This window comes from Squalius cephalus (genome assembly GCF_949319135.1).
Source record: "Squalius cephalus genome assembly, chromosome: 9".
Classification (NCBI taxonomy): Eukaryota; Metazoa; Chordata; class Actinopteri; order Cypriniformes; family Leuciscidae; genus Squalius; species Squalius cephalus.
Window position 1 is genome coordinate 2,537,501 of NC_137130.1, and position 20,000 is coordinate 2,557,500.

Here is a 20,000-nt window from a genome sequence, read left to right on the forward strand (position 1 = left end):
TGTGCTGTTGTGGTGGTGTTGGATACGGTTCAGAGCTTTGAGAATAGCTGGGAGGCTTTGTATCACCGCTTCTGTGGCCTGCTTCCTGGAGGCCCACCTTGTGTCAGAAAGGCTTTTCAGCGTAAGAATGGTTCTTTCCAGTTGCATGTTTTCCTGCTCCTTCTCCAGTATTTTAAATCTCGGAAGGCTTGAAGTTAAAAAGCAGTACAAGGTCTCAAGTGTGCCGAAAAAAACTTTTGCGCTACACAAACAACACGCAGCATCCATAAGAATCAGATTGAGGTTGTGTGCGCAGCAGTGGACATAAAATGCCTTGTCTGAGAAATTTTGCTTGACTCTGGCTTGCAGCCCCGTTAACTGCCCTGACATGGTTCTGGCACCGTCATATGCTTGTCCCCTCAGATCATTTACATTAAGACCAAGGTCCTTTATCAGCGAATTATGCAGAAGATCATAAAATGACGCCGCACTGCCATCAGGTAACTCCTCAAATTTAATAAAGCGCTCAATGCTGCTGCCTGTTTTGGTGACATATCTGAGTGAAAGAGAAAACTGATCCATTCTCGTTATGTCTATGGTGGAATCTACGATAACTGAGAAAAACTTCGCTGACTTTATCTCATCGATTATTGTGCTCAGTGTCTCTTTGGAAAGAGCTGCAATGAGCTCGTTTTGGGACTGGTGACTGAGGTATGTCACTCTGCTGACCGGGTTATTTATGTGCTGCTCGAGGATGGAGTCGTAGTGAGCCAGCAACTTCAGGAGCTCTAAGAAATTCCCCTCATTAGAGTCAGGGGCTCCCAGCCCAGCATGTTCTCTGTGGCCACGAAAAGCCAGCCCCTGTCTGGCTAAAAAGAGCGTGGTGTCCACCAGCCTGTGTAGGATCCTTCTGTTCTTCTCTACCTGCTCTCTCTCGGCTTTCAGAAGCTCCGCAATGACAGTGCTGTCCTGACTCAAACGAAACTTTGTCATTAGATAAGCCTTCTCTGCCTCCCGGTGAGCGCCGGACCTTTCATGCGTCTCAACCCGCTCTGTCCCTTTTTTAAATGAAGAAAACCCCATACATGGGTCAGCCCAGGCTTTCCCAGCACTGTCATTGGACTTTTTACCAAAAAGCCAGCAACAAAAACAGAACAGTCGGTTTGCCCTGGGTGAGTACACCAACCACTGACGCTCCACTGGGTTACCTGAGCCTCCCATCTGGCGCATATACCAAGCCGGACTGAAGCGTCGCTTATCCTGGTCATGTGGGAACTCTTTGTAGCCGTCCCTCAAACCGGGCTGGCAAGGACCATGTCCAATCACCGCACGGATCAATTCAGTGGTGAGAGGCCGGTGACGAAAAAGGTACGGGTCAGTGGGATATTCCTCTTCTTCAGACAGGACATTGGCTAGGCGGTGCGCCTCTGAAGGATCCATGCTGACGCTGCTGCTGGGGCCAGAGACATCCGTGACCGACGAGGTATCCTCCACTTAAGATTGCCGGTGACAATCGTCCCCCTCCACCTCCGGTGAGCTTTTCTGGGCTTGACCGCTGTTAGCCTCATCATCGTTAGCCGGTGTCAGACTAGTAGGGCTAGCACTAGCAGTAACGTTAACTATCGATGACCGAGTAACGTTAACGGTATTATTATCATTTTGACAGTGTTGAGTTGTGGATGATGATGATGATGAAAAGAAGTATGATGTGAGAGGAGCACATGATGCTACCACACTTTTCCTACTATCTCGTTCTTTTCTTTTTAATGCGCCCGATTTATATTTTCTCTCCATTTTCGTAACTATTCACAACTTTCCTGCGAGTCTTGTTGGGCGCCGTTGCCATGACAACAACACTCGATACTTCATGTTGACGGTATCTCAGTCCCGGTTTAGCCTGCTGTAGGCTACAACTGTATATATATTAAGTGGTAGGCTATGTTTATTGTTTTCAATAATTTGAAAATTAATTCGAGAATTAGCTTGAATATGCAGCAATTTGTACAAATAGAGAGTGTAGGCCTATATTGGTTGTAGCCATTAAATAAGAGCATTTAGTTTCATTTTTGTTCAAATATTATAATGTTATTTTTTCCATCTATGTTGATTATGAAAAGTGAACACCATGATAGGAGGCATCGGGAGACATGGAGTCGGTCAGACATGATTTTGTTAATGGGTCAGACAAGATTAAACTTAATTTTCTTCATTAAGTTTTGTAGAAAGCCTTTATTTAAGGTGAATTTCGTTTTGTATAAATTGTATCTTAATTTTAATAAATTTTTCATCAACAAATTGCCTGTATTTAAAGAAGCAAATATAACACAGGCAATATAAATCATGACATGGAGGCACCCGTGCTGTCACTGCACGTGAACAGGAGCGCATCTCATCATTAATTAACGGAAACTCAGACATGAGAAATATAAAGATAGCTTTAAATGTCTTTAAACGAAACAATTCAAAATGAAAGAAATAAGCTACTCTCTGATTATGTAATCCAAGATGTGCATTTCTCTCTAGGCGCGTTCACTACGGAGATGGCGATCGTCAACTTCATCTTTGCAGCAGACACGGACAGAAAAGACTTTAATAATAAAAATCAATGCACGCGTGTCACCGGATTTACAAATGCACATCTTGCTTGTTGCACGCACACTCGACACACATATTATGGTCGAAATAACGAGATATTGTGTTGAAATAACATTATTAATTATAATAATTCTGTAATAATATTTGATTGAATGCCGAATGTTGGGCTTGTTCCATTTAATAAAATTAATACTTTAATTGTGATCATTAAAATAATTTAATATTTAATATTAAGTGGCCAATTTTTGCTAATTTATTAAAAATATATATAATATATCTAGCACCCCCTCAGAACATGTTAAAAAATTATCTGGCGCAGTCCCTGGTTATAACAGCCCACGTATTAAAATGGTTGGGTCTAAATCGGGCTCGGGCTCATAATTACAGTTAATGTGTCGGCAATATTTTACTTTGCCAAGGCCCCGTGTAATGTGTCACTTGTCGAGGGCCCGTTCCTGCCCAGTGACGCAAGATCGGCGGCGTTTGAGGGGCCCCTAATTGGCACGGGGCCCTGGGGCAGCCGCACCCATGCACCCACGCTATCTCCGCTACAGTGTTTGAGGCTCTGTTCAACACAAACCATGAGTGTTTGAGGCTCTGTTCCAACACAAACCATGAGTGTTTGAGGCTCTGTTCCAACACAAACCGTTCCAACACGGAATAACTAATGATCTTTGCAACGGAAGTGAATCAATCAAAACAAACTTTATCTGGACAATAACTTTATTCTAGAGCTGCTGTAAAGCCAAACAATCTCTGTTACTGTAATCTCCTATTATCACTGTAAAGCTGCTTTGAAACAATCTATATTCAGGGCTCAACGCTAAGGATTTTTTCTACTGGGCCAGTCGTTCAAATGAAGCTACAATCTTTGCCCTGCAACTTTAAAAAGTAGGGTTACGGTCTTTAATAGACTTTTATATTTTTTCTACTGGCCCTGCAACTTTACCCATAACTTATCACGCAGTAAATGTAAATGTGCACGCACGCTAGTCTAATCTATAGACTACATCACGTAGTGTATGCGTGCACTCAATGGGTGTGTTTTTGTTCGTTTTTTGTAAAGTGAGGGACATACTCGATAATATCAGATCGTTAAATCAACAATTACGATATCATAGACGATATATGTAAGGGATAATGTATAGGGAGGCGGTTGTTATAGCGAATAACAACCCCGACGCGAAGCGGAGGGATCTTGAATCAGCCTGAAGGGGTTGTTATTCGCTATAATAACCGCCTCGCTCTACATTATCCCGCTTATTACATGGCTACCTACCAAATAAATCAATAATTTGACACAAAATATTGATTTAAAAAGGAGTTTATTGATTTAAAAACGATTGTATTGCTTCCGCTAAAGAAAATAGTCCGTTCCGAGCTACGGTTGCGTCCATAGCAACGCTCTGTTTTTCATGGCAACGGTCTGTTATCAAGAAATAACACACCGCATTCTACATTGGAATTCAGCCAAGCCATGTAATAAATATATATAACGCACACCCCTACAAACACTCATGGTGACTTGACTTGACTAATCCAACCCTATAGTTCAGATGTGTCTGAATGTTGAATGTGTGTATTTTAGATCATCTTAAATTATCCTGTAGTGTGATGAATGTCTCTTACAATGAGCTTATGAACGTTTAAAAAATATTTAGGCCTAAATTTAAGATTTACGTATTTGAATTGCATATAAAATTTCCATCCATTTGAATTACACAATTTAGACATAAAATAATCATAACACTTTACAATAAGGTTCATTAGTTAACATTACTTAACTACCTTAGTTAACATTTACTAAAGATGAACAATACTTCTACAGCATTTATTAATCTTAGTAAATATTAATTTCAACATTTACTAAAACATTATTAAAATCAAAGGTTGTATTTGTTAACATTAGTTAATGCGCTGTGAACTAACATGAACAAACAATGAACGGCTGTATTTTTATTAACTAACATTAACAAATATTAATAAATACTGTAACAAATGTATTGCTTAACTAATTTTTGTTTGTTCCACTGCTAGCCATATTTGTTCATACTTTTTCACAGAATACATTTAATTGTTTTCACAATTAACAAATGTATTGCGATTCTAAACAATTTGAATAAATGCATTTTGAAAATATGATCGTTTAAATAAAATCAAATAGATGCAAATCATTAATAATAAATGATGGCATGTTTTTTTGAGTGCAGAAATCTTACATTTATGCATGACTGACAAATATGCATCACATTAAGTTTGTTAAAACTGTATAATCCAAATGGATAGAAATTTTATATGCAATTCAAATACATAAATATTCAGGCCTAAGTATTGCATGTATAATCATTATAAATGGTTTCAGATTTCAGGTGTTTTCTCATGACATCATAATGGTCCACCAGCATGAATAAGACTAATCAGTGCTACATTAATAATGTATCTCAAAGTGAAGGATGTGTGTATGGATGTATTGATGCCGTGTGTTCTCACCCGTATCCCAGTCATGTCGATCGGGATGGCCGGGATGCCCTCGTCGTCTCCTTTGGGTGCCACCTGGTTCAGGATGTTGTAATAAGCCTTGGAGTCCTGCAGGATGACAGATGACGGTGAGGTTACATGCGTTCTGTTTGTTCATATTTGGCCATTTTACATCCAGAGGAGAGCATCATTTACATTTTGGGTGGCAAACGGATTTACATAATCAGAACGTGAACTAGATGAGTAAATCTGTCATGACAAACTTTGATGTTGGCTAGAGAAAGCATGGATGAATGGATGGATGGATGGATGGATGGATGAATGAATGAATGAATGAATGGGTGGATAAATGACTGACTGAATGAATGGATGGATGGGTGGGTGGATGTATGGATGGATGAATGAGTGGATGGATGGATGAATGAGTGGGATGGATGAATGAGTGGATGGATGGATGAATGAGTGGGATGGATGAATGAGTGGATGGATGGATGGATGGATGGGTGGGTGGATGGGTGGATGAATGAGTGGATGGATGGATGGGTGGATGGGTGGATGGATGAATGAGTGGATGGATGGATGGGTGGATGGATGGATGGGTGGATGGATGGATGGGTGGATGGATGAATGAGTGGATGGGTGGATGGATGGATGGATGAATGAGTGGATGGATGGATGGGTGGATGGATGAATGAGTGGATGGGTGGATGGATGGATGGATGGATGAATGAGTGGATGGATGGATGGATGAATGAGTGGATGGATGGATGGATGGGTGGATGGATGAATGGGTGGATGGATGGATGGATGAATGAGTGGATGGATGGATGGATGGATGAATGAGTGAGTGGATGGATGGATGGATGAATGAGTGGATGGATGGATGAATGAGTGGATGGATGGATGATGGATGAATGAGTGGATGGATGGATGGATGGGTGGATGAATGAATGAATGAATGAATGAATGAATGAATGAATGAATGAATGAATGAATGGTTGGATGAATTAATGAATGGATTCTGAAAGTGTCTGATGTTCTGCTACAGTAAAGCATCTTCTGATCAACAGAGTCTGTTTGTCTACTGTACCTTAATATCTGAGCTGAAGTTGTTGATTTTGGGAGCTCCGGCCTCCTCCAGGTGATAGTTGACCCAGCGCAGCAGCAGCTCCTCTGGAGACAGTTTAACCAGATCCTCCAAACTCTCTCCGTCCCTGAGCAGTGCGATCAGAGCTACACACACACACACACACAAAATCATGTGACTCGACGGAGAAACATACAGTACAGTACAGACACAGCAAACACAGAACGTTCCCCTAATGTTAGTATTTGGTTCGTATTTAGTTGATTTTTTTTTCCAGCCAAATTATAATATTCCAGGAACATTCTTTTTAGATTGTATTTTTTACAACCATAAAATAGTGTAAAATAATGTCTCTGTAAAGAAACCGTTCGTGGCAAACTGAAAATGTATGTTTAGGGAAAGATTTGAGAACGTCCTGGGAACCAAAAACTAACATTCCCGAAACTTCCTGGGAATGTGTTAGTTGGACAAACATGATGAAGCTCACACTTCACACCAGTTTTTGTGTGTGTGTGTGTGTAGGTTTAGGGGTCGGGTCAGTGTGTGTGTGTGTGTGTGTGTGTGTGTGTGTGTGTGTAATGGCTAGGTTTAGGGGTAGGGTTAGAGTGTGTGTGTGTGATGGGTAGGTTTTGGGGTAGGGTTAGAGAGTGTGTGTGTGTGTGTGTGTGTGTGTGTGTGTGTGTGTGTGTGTGTGTGTGTGTGTGTGTGTGTTTAGGGGTCGGGTCAGTGTGTGTGTGTGTAATGGGTAGGTTTTGGGGTAGGGTTAGTGTGTGTGTGTGTGTGTGTGTGTGTGTGTGTGTGTGTGTGTGTGTGTGTGTGTGTGTGTGTGTGTGTGTGTGTGTAGGTTTAGGGGTCGGGTCAGTGTGTGTGTGTGTGTGTGTGTGTGTGTAATGGGTAGGTTTAGGGGTAGGGTTAGAGTGTGTGTGTGTAATGGGTAGGTTTTGGGGTAGGGTTAGAGTGTGTGTGTGTAATGGGTAGGTTTTGGGGTAGGGTTAGAGTGTGTGTGTTTGTGTGTGTGTGTGCTTGTGTGTTTGTGTTTGTGTGTAGGTTTAGGGGTCTGGTCAGTGTGTGTGTGTGTGTGTGTGTGTGTAATGGGTAGGTTTAGGAGTAGGGTTAGAGTGTGTCTGTGTGATGGGTAGGTTTTGGGGTAGGGTTAGTGTGTGTGTGTGTGTGTGTGTGTGTGTGTGTGTGATTATTGTGTACCTTCATTCCTACTAATTTCGATGTCGGCGAACAGGCCGATTTTGATGACCTGCCACAGGAGTCCCAGCACTAAATGCTGCCTGCCCTCTTTCAGGTCCTCTGCTCCGATGTTCACCACATGGCAGCCGATGGCAGAGGCCGAGTTCAGCGCGAGGTTCAGATTCTCCTGCACATTTAAACATGATCGAGAGCATTAAAATCCCACCGCAACAGTGTATGACACAAACGGCCCGATCAGGAGTGAGTGTGTGTGTTCACCTGGATCGTGAAGGGTGTGAGCTTCTTCTTATTGATGGTTCTCTCGTCGATGGTGTCCGGCACAGACAGGTTGATCATTTTACTGCAAAGAGTCATATTTATCATATTTCTGACTAGTGAAATATTGTACTGTATGTTCTTTCCCAGCTAACAAAAATATGTTCTGAGAATGTTTTGCTGATGTTCCCATTAAGTTAGGATAACGAACATTCCATTTTGCAAACTTTATTTGAATGTTACTTTTGAATGTTCTATCAACATTCCGAAACAAGTAACATTTAAAAAAAGTTCTAATAGTTCTAATGTTCTAACATTTAAAAAAGTCCTTCTGTGATGAAAATCCAGCTTTTAATGTTGTTTATGTGTCTATGTGGTGTTTTTAATATGCTTTAAGTCAATCCATGTGTAAATTCATAAGTCGACACCATTGCTGAGTATTTCCTCCTTAAAACTGCAGTGAACCAAAGACAGTCTCAAAAACACGCTTTGAAATCGCTGGTGTTTCTGACGTCACAAACTACCTTGTAACCAATCAGATCAACGAGTGAGTGAGTGAGTGGAGGCGGGGCTCATTTGCATATTCATAGAGCTGCGAATACTAAATGAGGCAAGGGTGTCGAGTTACAGTCAAGATATTTTATATTTTTTAACAAGATACTTTTTTTTTTTTTTTTTAATGTTTTAATGTAATGTAATGTTGGTGATCTGCAGGTACCAGAGTACGATGCCGTCTCCCACTGCGGTGAACAGATCGTTGGAACTGGGATCCATGGGAAGGACGTGCTGGCAGTCCGGATCTTTCTCCAAGGCTTTATTGACCCAGTTCACAAAAGCCACTTTCTCCTCCTCTGCACACACGCACACACACACACACACGTAACGCTGTTAATACAGTGTTTTTTTTGTCATTTCTGGAGCTCTAGTCTTGTGTGATGTGTTTTTCCTCACCGGAGTACGAGTGCTGTGTTCCTGATTGTTCCGATGTTCCCGCCACTGAACAGATTCCCTCCTTCTTATTAATGGCTTTCCGGAAGGTCTTGGCCACTTCTGAGCTCTTCAGATCATGAACCACCTGAGACACACACACACACACACGACCTTTAGGAAGACTGCACAGGTGACGCGTGTCATTTCTGCTTAAAATCATTATAATTCACACAGTCAAACCAAAAATTATTCAGACACCAGATATCATTTTTAATATTTTGGGTGGGTGCAGGACACTATAGTTAATTTATGCTAGTGAGGATAACAAAATAAAGTAAACTGTGACATATTATACCCAAAAAGTCTTCATACAGTGACTACCAGTAAAATGTATAAAAATTTGGGACCAAAAATTATCCAGACACTTTGACCTTTTGGTTTGACTGTATATTCAGTCACATTTGTAAGTCGCTTTGGATAAAAGCGTATTCTAAATGAATAAATGCAAATATTATTTAAGGGGCCTTCCAGTCAAAAACTTTTGATTTAGCATTTTCCCCTTCATGATAGAGCGTGACCTTTGACCTGACCTTGGAAAACTCATCGAAGGTGATCTTTCCGTCCTGGTTGAGGTCCATGGTCCTGCTGAGCTCCTGAACGATCTCTCGGATACGGTATCCCGGCAGAGGAAGGTTTGCGGCTCGGAAAAGGTCGTTCAGCTCGTCTGTGCTGATGTAACCGTTACCGTCCACATCTACAAGAAAAGGTCAAAGGTCAGTCCCACAGCAAATACACAGCATGACCAGTGCGCTCCGAATCACTCTAATGAACGTATTATTTTAATGCATTGCTCAAAAGAATATTGAATCAGTGTTTTAGTATTATTTATATTCTATTTTAATATTTTTAATTTAGCTTATATTTGTATATTTTCAGTAGTGCTGGGAAACGATTAATCGCGATTAATCGCATCCAAAATAAAAGCATGTATGCATGCATGTATATATTTAAGAAATATTTGCATGAATATATATTTATATATAATTTATATTATATAGAAATATAAATATTTTATATATAAATAACAAATTTTTCTTAAATATGTACATGCATGTGTGTGTATGTATATATACAAAATAATTATACACAGCACACACAAATATTATGTAAACACAAATTTTTATTTTGGATGCGATTAATCGTTGCCCAGCACTAATTTTTAGTTTTCATTTTTGTTTTAGTCGTTTTGCCTTTTTAATTTGTTTATTTAGCTTTAATTTATTATTTGAGTTTTAGTCATTTTACTACTTAAACTTATTTATTTCAGTTACTTCATGACCAGTGTAGTCCGAATCACTCTAATGAACTGATTCTTTCAAAATGAAACTCAAATGCAGATTTAAATAGGTTTGAATCAATGTTATTTAAGCATTTTATATACTATGATAACCATTTGAATTAGCTTTTATTTAATTTTTTTTTCAGTTATCATTTTAATTTTAGTTTGTTTTATTAAGTTTTTATTCAGTTTTAGTAACTGTAGTACTTAAACTTATTTCTTTCAGTTAGTTGCCAAGTTGCAAATTTTGCCATTTTAAGATTTTAAATCTTTATTACAATGAATAAAAATGATTTTCAATAGTTTTTTAGTTTTAGTTAACAATTGCAACAGTGGTTTAAGTCAGACGAATAAACTGATTCTTTTAATGAATCATTCAAAAACTCAAGTTATTGGTTTGAATCACTCTAATGAACTTATTATTTTCACGAATCGTTCAGAAGGTTTCAGTGCAACAAATATGAATAAGAACTATTATTTTTGTTAAGAAACTTGGACAAATTATTTGTGGCCCTCAAAAGTACTAAAAAGGATTACTAATAAAGTTGCTGAGGAACCGGAAGTGTAAAGAGGAATCAGATTTGAAAGCAGTTATGAGCCAGTCAGATCTATAGCTTTCACACTGCATCATTCACTCACCGACTTTGCTGAAGGCCTCTCTCAGGTCCTCCATCTCCTCCGCTGGGATGTGTGCTGTGCCCGCCATCTTTCACTGATAGATAGATCACCTGTGAACAAGAAAGAGATTGAGTTTATTAAACAGTGGATGGAGAGATGAAGCAGCTGATACTTAAAGGGGTGGTTGAATATGATTTGACTTTTCTAACTTTAGTTAGTGTGTAATGTTGCTGTTTGAGCATAAACAACATCTGCAAAGTTACAACGCTCAAAGTTCAAAGCAAAGGGAGATATTTGCTTTTAAAGAAATCGCTTTTTAAGGACTACAACAAACGGCTGGTAGAGACTACACCACATTCCTCCCGGGTTAGTGACATCACCAACCCTAGAATTTACATAAACCCCGCCCCCTGAACACGATTTATAGATTATCAAGACAGAATATGCTAATGACTAGAAGATAACTACACATCAGCTTCATAAACTCATCAACTAACCATTCAGAAATGTCCTGTTGCTTCTACATGTTGTCTCTTCTTCTCGAGTCTCTCCATCATTGTCTGACTCCGGTTTGAACATAAAAGGCTAAAAGTTTTTTAAATGTTCAGTGCATGTGTGTGTGAGGTAAAAGGACACGAGCTGTTGAAGCTCCGCCCCCTGTGCCGGGAGCAGCGGCTCATTTGCATTTAAAGGGACAGACACAAAATCGGTGTGTTTTTGCTCACCCTCAAAAAGTGACAATTTTAACATGCTATATAAAAATATCTGTGGGGAATTTTGAGCTAAAATTTCACACACACACTCATCAGAGACTTATTTTACATCTTGTGAAAAGGGCATCATACCACCCCTTTAAAACACCCTCCGTTTGAACAATCAAAACATCCAGTATTTCAAATGTTTTTAATATGTTTTTTCTTGGTTATTATGCAAACGTTCCATTTTGCAAACATTACGGGAATGTTACTTTTGAATGTTCAATGAACATTCTGAAACAAGCAGTAACATTTAAATAATATTAGATGAATGTCTAACTAAACATTTCAGAAAAAAATAGTGGTGTAACGAGACCCTCATGTCACGATTCGACACATATCACGATACTGAACTCACGATATGATATTATTGTGATACTCCAAGACATATGATAAAAGGTTAACAGAAAATGTACTGTTGATTAAAATGCTAAATTTGATATTACACTGGTGTGTGTAAATGAATAGTCTTGGACTTGGTGCTGAAACCCAATACAGGACAATAGAGACGCCAGAATAACAATATTCATGATTCTGAAGCTGCAAACAGAATTATTTTCAATGAATATTCACTCTTTCACTGACTAGATATATTTAAAATAATGTAAGCCACTTTTTACTGGTAACATCAGACATTTGGCATTATCAGGACACACAAATATTCCCCTATTGCATTATTATACATTATATTCAACATTATAGTAGTTTAATGTAGTACTGACACTAAAACTCACACTGTAATTTTTATTTTGGGTGAATTATACACAACATATTATCACTATCCACAATACATATTGTTGCAGTTTTGTACTACGATATCAAAAAAAACATTACATGGCCAATGCATAAATAATGTTTTTGTGCTAAAGTTTGAGGAATTACAGATCAGAAATCGTTCATAACTTTGAGAAGAACGTTAGCTGTGTTAGTTAGTCCTTCTAACATTCTCCTGTCTGATCAACGCGAGGGTTTTGTAACGACATGAAGTGAAGAAGCAAACATGCCATCCAGAGGCTTGAGCAAGACCGTTCACACCGGAAGTGGCTGTTGCTTCTGGCGTTTGAGTAACAGCATGTGGTTTGAGGAGACGACATTAAAAATATAGCCTAGCAGAGCATAATCATAGTAGGCCTACATGATGAGAATTATACACGGTTATGAATTGCCACCTGGAGCAATGACATTGAACTTTACAGTAGGTTTACAGCAGTTACGCAAATATTACACAGCGATAGTTACGCAGACGTGACTTCCCGCTTCCGAAAGTGTGAGATGTGTGTGTCGCGATGAACGTCCTGTTAAACGCAGAAGTATGTCAGTAATCATGGAAGAGGTTTAAAGCTCGCTTCACCTCAGTTTGTGCAAACATCACGTTTTGCTAACGTCCCCATTAAGTATTGAAAAACGGTATGTCTAGGGGTGTAACAATACATCATGTGACAATATATTGCAATACAAAAATGCAACAATATATGTATTATATATATGTAGGCTATATAATATATGTATTGTGTATAGTTCACCCAAAATAAAAAGTTTTAGTGTCAGTACTACATTAAACTACTGTAATATAATGTATAATAATGCAATGGGGGAATATTTGTGTGTCCTGATAATGCCAAATGTCTGATGTTACCAGTAAAAAGTGTCTTACATTATTTTGAATATATCTAGTCGTGAAACAACAAAAGAATATATTCATCTAAAATAATTCTGTATTTTCAGCTTCAGAATCATGAATATTGTTATTCTGGTGTCTCTATTGTCCTGTCCATTGGGTTTCCTGTGCAAGTCTAAGCCTATTCATTTACACACACAATGTAAAATCAAAGTTAGCATTTTAATCAACAGTAAATGTTTTGTTAAAGGAGAACTCCGGTCAATTTTAACATTGAGCTAATTTTTTTGTAAATTTGGAGTGCTGTCAGTACAGAGAACAACGACAAAAATCGGTGTTGCCTACACCGTGTTATCCTCTTTTTAAAATTTGCACCCTGTTGACTTCAATGGGGCAAGTTTTAAACCTGCTTTTAGCCTCTTAACATCCTTGATGTGTCATTACAAGTGCCCAGGTCATGTGAGTGATTCCTTCAGAGGGAACACGGGTGAATCTGACTGCAGTAGATGTGAAAGATATGAATAAAAATGATGCTAATTCAGCCAGCGCTCATACCTGTATTTACATCCTGTTTTCGGTTGAAGTCCAAAGTAGTCGATTGTCGAGTTCACGCGCATAGGTTTAGTACCTATGATCATGCACGTGAACTCGACAATTGACTATTGGAGTTCTCCTTTAAAAGAACATTCCATTTTGCAAACATGGAACGTTACTTATAAACGTTACTTTTGAACATTCCGAAACAAGTTGTAACATTTAAAAAATGTTTGATGAACGTCCAACTCTGAACAAACATCCTATTAACGTTACAGGAAGAACATTTGCTCATAACTTTCCCTGTTAGCTGAGAGTTTATATCTCCAGAATACAGCTTTATACTGAGACATTTCTTCCTTGAAACTGTCTTTGTAACAAAACTATAAAACACATTTAGTTGTGTGGATAATGAAGCAGGGCTCGTTTGTGATTTCAATTCTATCAGATGGATGCTTAATATCACTGCGTTTAACATGCAAATGTTGCTCTGTTTAAAGTGATGTCTGTTCAGCTCAGTGAAATAATCAGATGCTGCTGCACATTTGCATCTTCATGACAGCGATATAAGTGCTTTTTATCAGCATAAATCATCTTGATAATGGATAATGTTTAGCTGAGAACTATTTTGGCAACACTTTACAAGCAGGCTTCATTTGTTAACATTACTTAAGATGAACTAACCATGAACAATACTTCTATTCAGCACATTTATACTTTTTTAAAATTAAAAATTATATCTGTTAACATTAGTTAATGCACCGTGAAGTAACATGAATATAAACGTGTTTATTTAACAAAGGTTAATAAAAGCTGTAAAAAAAAAACATTGCTCATTGTAAGTTCATGTTAGTTAATACAGTAACTAGATTGACTTTATTGTTAAGTGTTACCACTATTTTATGTCTTTTTCGGTATCTTTACACTTGAGCAATAGAACAACTGTTAGTTATTTCAGTATCATTTCAAAATGTCTGCTTTCAGCCCTTCACATGTGCTCTGCTCTTCCTCTTTCACATGTGCATTCTGCTTTTCTTTTAGCTCAGGCTAGAAATAAAAAAATGATATAATCGATTCTGCTGCTGCACATCCCACTCTTTGCAAAGGTGTTAATGACACTTTAAGGCTCTTGGTTCTGAGATGTAAGATGGAGCACAGTATAGATGCTGTAGAACGAAGCAATAACTTCATGCACTTGTTGCACAGGCGAACCACAGTTTCCTGTTCTCTTTAACCGCAGTGCAAAGCTTCACTTCTTCTTCAGATTACATTCAACACTCAAAACCCCCCAAAACTTTATGACAAACTGAAACTCTGAGAGCACACTTAAAATCTGGAATTCAAACTTTTATAAAAATTCATGATTGTTTGCCATTTCTCATACTGGTCATATCACATGCACTGGAAAAGCAAAGTTATTAAATTAAATGGCAATGGCATATATGAGCCTTTTCACTCTCAGATGTTTGGACTCGACTGTATTCCCAGCTAATATAAATGTGTTTCAAGAACATGTGGTTAACGTTCCCTTTAAGTTATGAAAACGTCATTTCTCAATGTTATCAAGTTTCAAATGTTTAAAAAATGTTTTTTTCTTATTTATGCAAACATTAAGGAAACATTCTATTTTGCAAACATTATGGAATGTTACTTTTGAATGTTCTCTGAACATTCTGAAACAAGTAACGTTTAAAAGATGACAAACGTACAACGTTTCATGTATAAATAATGTTTTTGAGAACATAATCACAGACCATATAACGTTCTGTTAATGTTACTGGATGAACGTTTGTTCATAACTTGCCAGAGAACGTATTTTGTCAGCTGTTGCATTAATATTCAACTAAATCTACGAAATGCATCACATGTAAAGATGAATAATATTGATAATATCAGATGTTGCATTAATATCCAACTAAATCTATCAAATGCATCACATGTGAGGATGAAGCACAAACATTTCCATAATCAGCTAAAGCTGTTTAAATGATTAGTACACATGATCTGATCAGGATCTGAAAGTTTCAGGCTGTTTCTCATTTGAAGAGTGCAGCATCTGTCAGACTCACACCAGTGATGGGATAACTTTCATACACACGACAAACACAGATAGTGATGATGTGCATCTCTTACCTGCAGACGACGGTGGACTTCAGGGTGGATCTGTGTCTGGTCACTTTCAGAGCTTCTGCTGCGACTCTATTCAAATGTGAGAGGAAGGAAGTGACATACAGAGGCCTACACGACAGTGGAAACAGGAACACACACGGTCTATGTCTTTATAAGGTAAAACGCTTGACATCTGCACACAGCAACAAACATGATCGACATCTGACAGCATCTGTCACTACTCTGAGATTTAACAATGTTAAGGTTTGATCTTGTGAAATGGTCAATTCAAGAATGCCACCACAAGTTTGGGTGTACAAATGTCATCGTTTAAGAAACATCCTCGGGAAGAAGTGTAGTCTATATTTGACTAAGTGTAACATGATTATTAGTCCTGAGTGTCATAAGTAATGTGCCATTTTTTTCTTATGTGTTTTTATTGCTCTTAGGGCATGAAAAACAAGATTTTAACTTTTTTTTTTTTTACACAATTTATTTTTTTGAAAAAGAGATTTGCAGATATCCACTTGAGTGGACAGTATGTATTTGGTTCTAGAGATTAAACATACAGTAATAACAAAGCAATACTGTCTGTACTTAATAAACCAATAAATAAAATTATATAAAATCATGTAAACACGATAAAATATATTTAAAAAATATAATACAGCTTCAATTACTGCAAACACAATTGAGTTTGTTCCCATTCCACCACCAGACGGAGAACTTCATACAAGTTGAACATTGCGTGCCTTTGGTATCAGAACATGAGGATTCCATCAAAGATCTCATGCATTATATAATCAGTGCGTTACATAATCAGATTACTTTAGGATGTAACGAGTAAAGTAACGCATTACAGGTAACGTGCGTTACATAATCAGATTACTTTAGGATGTAACGAGTAAAGTAACGCATTACAGGTAACGTGCGTTACATAATCAGATTACTTTAGGATGTAACGAGTAAAGAAACGTATTACAGGTAACATGTGTTACATAATCAGATTACTTTAGGATGTAACGAGTAAAGTAACGCATTACAGGTAACGTGCGTTACATAATCAGATTACTTTAGGATGTAACGTATTACAGGTAACGTGTGTTACATAATCAGATTACTTTAGGATGTAACGAGTAAAGAAACGTATTACAGGTAACATGTGTTACATAATCAGATTACTTTAGGATGTAACGAGTAAAGTAACGCATTACAGGTAACGTGCGTTACATAATCAGATTACTTTAGGATGTAACGAGTAAAGAAACGTATTACAGGTAACATGTGTTACATAATCAGATTACTTTAGGATGTAACGAGTAAAGTAACGCATTACAGGTAACGTGCGTTACATAATCAGATTACTTTAGGATGTAACGCATTACAGGTAACGTGCGTTACATAATCAGATTACTTTAGGATGTAACGAGTAGCGCATTACAGGTAACGTGTGTTACATAATCAGATTACTTTAGGATGTAACGAGTAATGCTTACTAGTATTATGTGATCATTTTTTTTATGTAACTGCAAATTGCATTCTAATAATACAAATACATTTATTTACAGCCAAAAAAAAAGCGTTATGTCAGATGAAGTATTTTCAAGAACAACAGTCACAGTAATAGCTGTTGCTGAAATATAGCTAGTGATGCATGATGTCCAATTTAGTGGACAGATGATTAATCAGAATTTCCTCCCAATCTAAAATCAATACTTGAAAAATGTAACATTGATATGACTCCTTAGATGGTACTTGATGCTACAAATTTTCTTTTTTTTACCTGCAACAGTCTCCTAGACATTCCTTGTTTCCTTGACATTCGCATAACCAAGAGACGTTTCTAAGGGCCAGTTCACACAGATCGTGTTTTTCTATGCCACTGCCGCCACTTTCTCATTGTCTTTCAATGTAAACACATGCTAGACAGACTTAACCGCTTCACTCACGTCTAGCATCTTTTGCAGCATGGCATTATAAATACGTGTCTCTCAAGTTATAATAAGTTCAACTTTGAAGGCCTTGTTTTTGTTCCACTGACCTGTGCAGCATGTTTTTTAAAAGGATAGTTCACCCAAAATGAAAATTCTCACCCTCAAGTTGTTTGAAACCTGTATGCATTTCTGTCTTTCTTATGGGTAACCAAACGGTTTATGGACCCCATTGACTTCCATAGTATGGAAAAAAAAAATTCAATGGAGTCCATCAACTGTTTAGTTACTGACATTCTTCAAAATACCCTCTTTTGTGTTCAGCAGAAGAAAGAAATTAAATTCTTACAAGATTGGAACAACTTGAGGGAGAGTAAATGATGACACTATTCTCATTTTTGGGAGAACTGTCCCTTTAACAACAAATAAAGATTTTAACAGGCCGATAAATATTTGCAATACTAATTGTTTATGGGTTAAAAGCTCTCTGGTATGATTTGATTTACATTTTTAACTGGTTGACTTATGTATGGATGTTACATACAAACTTAAGTTCTGCTAAGTTTTGTTTTCCTGGAAAAACATATTTGGGAAAAAAAGAACGTTCTTAGAATTTTTTTTGTTAGCTGGGAATATTTACTCACACACAAACACTAGTCAAACGCGCTTTCCTCGAGTATGAAAACTAAATGTATTATGTAACGCGGTTGAAAACAGCATATGACGTCACACGCGAAAATGTCACACAAGTGTCTTTGATCTTTACGCGCGCTGTGAGATTGACAGGCGGTTGCTAGGGCGGTTGCTAGAGACTCAGATTCTCGGCTGAGCTCTGGTGAGTTTTCAGACGCGGGTTATTGCTGTTTTCATGGTTTAAAGTTTGCAGAAACCTGTGAATTACGGAGGAAATTAAACCGACACAGAGAATGAAAGTTGATCAGGTTTATACCGCTTTGATTCGATCGTTAGAAACTGCATTGATCATTGAAAGATGAATAAACGATGTGTCTTCGGTTTCGATTTAGCGAGACATATTTGCAGTTTGATCCTTATAGAACAATATTAATAATAAATAAATAACATAAAGCTATGAGGTTATTTTCATGACGATTGATTTCTCTTTACTGTAATGCATTTAATCAAATTATGCTTTAGTATTTATTGCACTGTATTTAACCCATTCTTCTGCTGCTGCTGCTGCAAAAAAAAAAAAAAGTATTAATAGCCCTGAAAAGTAACATGCAACCTATATTTCTTCCTGTTTATTTTTTATTTATTTTTTTGCGGTGAAATGTGTCTCTTGCATGCTTAAATCCCTATCGCTGATGTTCTCATTAACACTGATCAGAAAGAATCAATGTCATCCGAACACATGAAGCTGCTGAGAAGACCCCTGCCCCCTATAAAGACAGCACACTACAGCTCTGCGCCTGCGCACAGGACTGCAGGTGACTCCTCATGCATTTATCATATTACACGCGGCATAATGTGACCTTTTCCCGCCAACAGGGAACGGTTTTGGAATGTTCAGAGAAATTCAAAAGTAACAGTTCCATGATGTTTTCAAATTGATAAAATAGAATGTTGTCCAACATTGACATTGTTAACAAAAGTAAAACGTACCTTTTTGTTGAACTATTAATGCTGTGCGTTTAATTATTGATTTATTTGTATTATGCATTATTGTTTATGTTATTTATTATGTAACTTTATTCATTTAGCTAGATTTTTAATTAATGAGTCGTGTTTAAAAGCATCCCAGAATGCACCTGATGGGTGAGCAGAACTATAATATACACTCAATGTATTTAGGTCTAAATTCAAAATTTATTTGGATTTCACAGTTTTAATGTGATGCATATTTGTAAGTCATGCATACATTTATGTAACAGTACTAAATGTGTTGTATGCATTGTAACAAGGTTTATATGTTTATCATCAATGAATTCACTCATACATTTTAACTAACTAAATATTGCTGGTTCCATATTTAACCATGTTCATACGTTTTAATTGTATTAATTTCATTGTGAACAGATTTGTGCTCATTCTAAGAAAATCTGATTATTTAAATAGATTCAGTTGTTGATAATAAACTATGCCATGATTTAAAAAAAAAAAGAAAGTTTGGTTATGTAAAACTATGTAATTCAAATGGATGGAAATTTTATGCGATTTAAACACATAAATCTTACATTTATGCCTAAATAAGACTAATAAGAAGCTCAAATATGAGTTTTCATTTGTATCATGTTTTGATCTCTACATTATTCCATTAGCAGTGCACTATTAGTAATAACAATATGATGATGTCATCTCTGTGTTTCTAGGCCCTGAACGGAGCGAGTGTGTTTGCAGTCCGCAGACGTATCTTGAGGATTCTGCTTGTGTTGGCCAGATCACATTACCCAGAATCCTCAGCAGTTTCCCCCATCAGCCTCAGCGCACGCCCGCGGGTCGCCGACCTCTTGACCTCTTCTGCCTCAATGACTTCCTGCAGGTCGGCCGGCGTGTGTGTGTGTGTGTGTGTGTGTGTGTGTGTGTGTGAGCGGGTTGCTGACCTTTTGAT

The 20,000-nt window shown here is 37.6% G+C and overlaps 2 protein-coding genes across 3 annotated transcripts in view; one reads left to right on the top strand and one right to left on the bottom strand.

Moving 5' to 3' along the window:
- The window catches only part of lcp1 (lymphocyte cytosolic protein 1 (L-plastin)), a 27,644-nt gene extending 12,040 nt beyond the window's left edge, over window positions 1-15,604 (bottom strand). Inside the window, exons 1-9 of one of the 2 annotated variants that reach the window (XM_079881913.1) lie at window positions 15,525-15,604; window positions 10,506-10,594; window positions 9,118-9,281; window positions 8,549-8,672; window positions 8,316-8,448; window positions 7,601-7,682; window positions 7,343-7,508; window positions 6,143-6,285; window positions 5,065-5,160 (exon numbers count right to left, since the gene is read on the bottom strand). In XM_079881913.1, the coding sequence (XP_079738039.1) occupies window positions 5,065-5,160; window positions 6,143-6,285; window positions 7,343-7,508; window positions 7,601-7,682; window positions 8,316-8,448; window positions 8,549-8,672; window positions 9,118-9,281; window positions 10,506-10,572 (975 nt within the window). In that variant the 5' untranslated portion in view covers window positions 10,573-10,594; window positions 15,525-15,604. Of the gene's footprint in view, window positions 1-5,064; window positions 5,161-6,142; window positions 6,286-7,342; window positions 7,509-7,600; window positions 7,683-8,315; window positions 8,449-8,548; window positions 8,673-9,117; window positions 9,282-10,505; window positions 10,598-15,524 lie in introns of both variants that reach the window. The other variant, XM_079881914.1, reaches the window with a different exon arrangement.
- The window catches only part of lrrc63 (leucine rich repeat containing 63), a 21,808-nt gene continuing 17,336 nt past the window's right edge, over window positions 15,529-20,000 (top strand). The window contains exons 1-3 of the mRNA XM_079881917.1: window positions 15,529-15,677; window positions 18,780-18,879; window positions 19,762-19,931. Of these exons, the coding sequence (XP_079738043.1) occupies window positions 18,789-18,879; window positions 19,762-19,931 (261 nt within the window). The 5' untranslated portion in view covers window positions 15,529-15,677; window positions 18,780-18,788. The remainder of the gene's footprint in view (window positions 15,678-18,779; window positions 18,880-19,761; window positions 19,932-20,000) is intronic.